The 4533-nt window shown below is 37.0% G+C and overlaps 1 protein-coding gene across 1 annotated transcript in view; it reads right to left on the bottom strand.

Moving 5' to 3' along the window:
- Positions 1 to 1678, bottom strand: part of LOC108973361 (peroxisomal (S)-2-hydroxy-acid oxidase GLO5) — a 10418-nt gene extending 8740 nt beyond the window's left edge. Inside the window, exon 1 of the mRNA XM_018940599.1 lies at positions 1491 to 1678. Within this exon, the coding sequence (XP_018796144.1) occupies positions 1491 to 1621 (131 nt within the window). The 5' untranslated portion in view covers positions 1622 to 1678. The remainder of the gene's footprint in view (positions 1 to 1490) is intronic.
- Between the last annotated feature and the right edge of the window lie 2855 nt (positions 1679 to 4533).

The raw sequence follows: 4533 nt of genomic DNA, 5'->3' as shown, positions 1-4533 counted from the left end.
CTGAGGGTGCAATTCCCAAGGGCCACTTTAGATCAATGCCCAATACTTTGCAGCGAGTATCGATGTTGGAGACATCACGCAGAAAACGCGGGCGTATACGGATTCTGAAATAATCAGTTAAATTAAAGATTGGATTAGCTTTATTTGAAAAACTATGTTGTCATTAAGAATCGAAATAGATATAGATAAGATATCTATTGAGAAATTAAGTGGGTTCTACCGCCAAAACCCAAATCCTTCCCAATCTTCTCGTAGTAGCAAAATAATTTTTTGTTTAGATGGCGTGCTAAAGACAGCGTAAATACCAGTAATTTTGATTTTTGTAAGACAAATTTCGCAGTAAAAGTAACGAGAGAGTAAGGTCCAAGGACGGTCGTATCGGCTTTAAAAATTATAACCATCGTTTTCTTAGACTCATAAGATGCGATTTACATACATGGATTACATGGAGTATGGAAAAAAGTGACAGCGCTCCGTTAAGTCGAAGTATTGGGGCGACGTGAAATGGCAAAGGATCCTCTGCGAATGGTAGGCACCTTGTCGTGGTACAGGGGCTTAAGCCGCGAGGTATACCCAGCTCCTCCCAACCGGTGAGAGTGATGCTGCATGGCAACTCCCACGACAGCCGGTTCTACGCATCGGATTTTATCCGGCGAAGGGTTGTTTTTTGGTCGATCTAACCCCGTTTGGATGGGTGAGTATTAATTTAAGTTTATTAAAGCTTCATGGCGCTGCTCCTGCGGGTTATGAGAGGACCAGTATGACGAGACGAATAGAAATCCGTCTGCCTTTGCAAGCAGTAACTTGAATAAAAATTTAAATATCCTAATGAAATTTGATACACTTGTGGTTTTAACGTTGTTGTGGCCCGCTCTATCATCGGTTTAGTTTATCTTTATATCAAAATCTCTCCTGAGACATTGTTCAAATATGTACCTTTGATATATTTTTGAAATATTTATATGATTGTTTACATTAAAAAAAAAATCGTAAAAAAACTTATTTGGTATGCCTCTGATACCCGCCTAATCCCTTAACAAGGGGTATTGCACCGCACGCCTTTAGGTGAAACCCTTGATCTCAGGAATAATCTGATCATTAGCAAACAAATCTGATTTGCGAGGCTACCCAAAAATACGTATGATAGGTATTTTTGGGTAGCCTCGCAAATCAGATTTGTTGAAATGAGCGAAATCGAATCACGTATACCTAATATAAATATTTTGGAACTTCCGGTTGACTTTATATTGCATCTATAGGTCAATATGTAAGAAATCCTCATAAAATTCAGAGAGAACATCTTTCTATAAATAATAATTCTCCTAAGCCCCCATGACTTTATAACATATTATTCGTCCATCTGTGGCGTTTCTCAATACCTGGTAATGCTATATCGTAATACAAGAACGGGATGATGTCGGTCAAAATGTTCCCTGTATCTGTATCTGAATATTAAAAACCCTTGAAATAATTATGCCTTTATAATATACCTTCTAAACACTTCACGATTCAAATTAAGTGTATATTGTTCACCAGCTCCGCTGCGATAATAGTCCAAAACGCTCTTCTCCAGCACACTATGTGCCTTCTTTTCAAAATCATCCACACAAACAAAAACCATTTTCTTTTTCAAATATATGTTTATGTATTATAGTATAAATAATATAATATAATATGCACCAAACGCACTAAATTTATTTTCGAAACGTTTAAAATGTAAATTGCAGTTGTTGAGTTCGTGAAAGCACAAAAAAAACTGTTCATTATTTCAGTTGTTTAATGCGTCGTTTGCTGAAGCTTTATGTTGATGATCGCTCTGAGTCCGTAGAATCCTAGGCTTGTTATCTCTACAATATGACTAGCACATCTAAGCAAAGGTCTGACTTTTGTGTATTTGATTAGGTTTTAATGATTATTATTATATTACGTTTGTTTTGAACAGATAACGCCATCTTCACGTTTTGATAATCAACAATAGTGAAGTGCATGTAACGAGAGTGCGCGAAACTTTCGCATACTCGTAATAATATCTAAAATGCATTCCTTTAAATTATGTCCAGTTATTTTTTTTTGTTCTTAGCAAAGCTATTTTCTCTACAATTATTGGTGTACTGACTGGTCTCGGTGTGGTTAAATATTTTGTACTGTATTTACTTTAGTCAGTTACGTGTATGGTACTTTTCCAAACAGTCCTTATTTTTTGCCAGACAAAGGGTAACCTTAAATTTTTGGCATCTTCCTTTTCATCGAGTTCCGCAATTATTGCGGCAAACCCTCGGCGGATCATCTGAAATTGAAGGCCAGTGGTCATAGCGATCATAACGTATGTCATCAGGTGCATCATGAGGTCGATATTTGGTTCCGTAAAAGACTTCAGGCAATTTAAAGGGTTCAATCTGATCAGGAGCTTCGAAGTAAGCTGCTAGTACAGTGCCAAGCTCCATTTTGAATGTTAAAATGGCTTGACTTTCGACTTTGGTAGTCCGGAAATCTTGCAGTCTCCTCTGTATTCCATCCATGAATTATATATTGCCAGATCAAGAAAGTGAAAAACCACCTTTACAGTCCATTTCTTTGTCCTCATTTTTAATCTGTAGTATTCGACCATTTGATGACACAAATCAACCCCTCCCATAAACATGTTATAGTTTTCAATTACTGAAGGTATTTCAACGGCCAACCGGCGTTTCAGATTTCTATTCCACCTCTCAACTTCACCAACGGGGTACTTTCCACATTTACTTGAAGCAACTAAAACCGCTTTTGTATCCTTCCATTTCACAAGAGCTATGTTATTATTATTTATAAACTGGCATATATCACCTCGATTCATATCTTTATCCAGAGGGAATTTAACACATTTAGGTATCCTGTTTGCCATTATTGTACCCGTTGCAGGATAATCCATTTGGTAAAGCGATTCTATGAGTGATATTGTAGTAGGCATGTCGAAATATATTTGGCAGCCTTTCGGTAAGTTTTTCATTCATCGCATAACTATAGATGGCCCATGTCCAAGACCGCAGTTTCAAATGTCGCTGCCCTTTGGAAGACTTCAAAATCTACTACAATGCCATTAGAAGTTGCGAATACAAGATTTTTAATCCAGTAAGCCGGGGTTTTGATCTGATTACTTGCCGAGCAGGGCATCTTCCAGTGAATGGTATCATTTGCTCGTCAATCGAGTAGTTTGTGATATCAGTTGCCAATTCATTGCAGGGCTCCCTAACCATGACTATGATGGGTTCAACTCTCCAAAATTTGTTCGTGGAATCTGGAACAGAAAAGTCTACAAAGTGTATGTCTGTCCGTAGTTGGAGAAATTTGTCTCGAGACATTGAATTAAATATGGCAGGAATTTTGCATTTCTTATAGCAGGGTAGCCAATGCAGCCCATTATGATTGCACACCCGTAAAATCGTTTTATATCGGCTGTTACATAACGAGCCTCTTGACCACGATTAGCCAAGACCTACTTCTCATAGTGGCATTCCGGAAAATAATTCTTTAAGTATTCGAAAGGTGTCTTCACCCTTTTTTGATTTTTTCAACCATAACTCATAGGAAGCTGTGTGTTCGGAAAGGGTGCATTTTTCCAAATTTCTCTCCTGGGAGGTGGATTAGGTATGGCGTTCGATGACGGTTGTATGACCGCTGGGCCCGCGAAGTTTCTGTTTCTTTGCTTTCTTCTCCACCAGCGTTTACGTTAAACGGAGTACAAGTTTCATCTACATTGTCATCATCATCACTGAAGTCTATATCAGATTAATGATTGATCTAAAATGTCTAGGACTGCTTCAACGTCATCACTGCAGGTTAACACATGAAAAATAAATTTTTTAGGTAGTTTACTGTAGTTAAAACCAGATCTCACAATTGTTATAGCTAGCTCTGAAAGGGTTATACGGTGCATCGATGCAATATTTCTATGCATCATATCGGATAAAAACATCGATGTATATTTTTGACTTGCATCAATACTTTGAATTTCGCGAAAAATTTTGCATATACGACAGAGACGAAACTCAAAGCTATTGGGGTATGTTAAAGTACAAGATGAAGATGGTTTTAGCAAGCAAAGGCAGCTTGGAGGGGTTTTTAGTGGAAAGGGTTTCCGTTTAAATAATAGATATAGAATAATAGTGATAGAGAAAACACCAACACAGATGTTTTAAATGGGATAGAACGGCGTTTTGAATTCGAATTGGCTTATATGTATGTCTTATACATTTAAATGAATTGTCTTTTCAACACCTATTTACATTTTTCGATAAATGGTTTAATTCCAAGCACTTGTATGGCAAAAAAAAAATTTGCCCTAAATTTTTTATTAGACAATATAAAAGTTTTATGTTTTCTTCAGAGTTGATTTTAAATCCATACTGCCAGAGAACATGTCACCTTCTTGATCGGAAGATTGGAAGACAGACTTATCCACTGATGTTTAGTGTTTGCTTAAAGTGGCTACGGCAGTATCGGATGGTTTTGTTACAATTGACTTAGCGAACACAAAACAAAAAAAAAAAAAAAAAA

This window comes from Bactrocera latifrons, unplaced genomic scaffold (assembly GCF_001853355.1).
Source record: "Bactrocera latifrons isolate USDA-ARS-PBARC rearing strain unplaced genomic scaffold, ASM185335v1 scaffold_110, whole genome shotgun sequence".
NCBI lineage: Eukaryota > Metazoa > Arthropoda > Insecta > Diptera > Tephritidae > Bactrocera > Bactrocera latifrons.
This window is presented reverse-complemented; position numbering and strand designations above follow the sequence as displayed.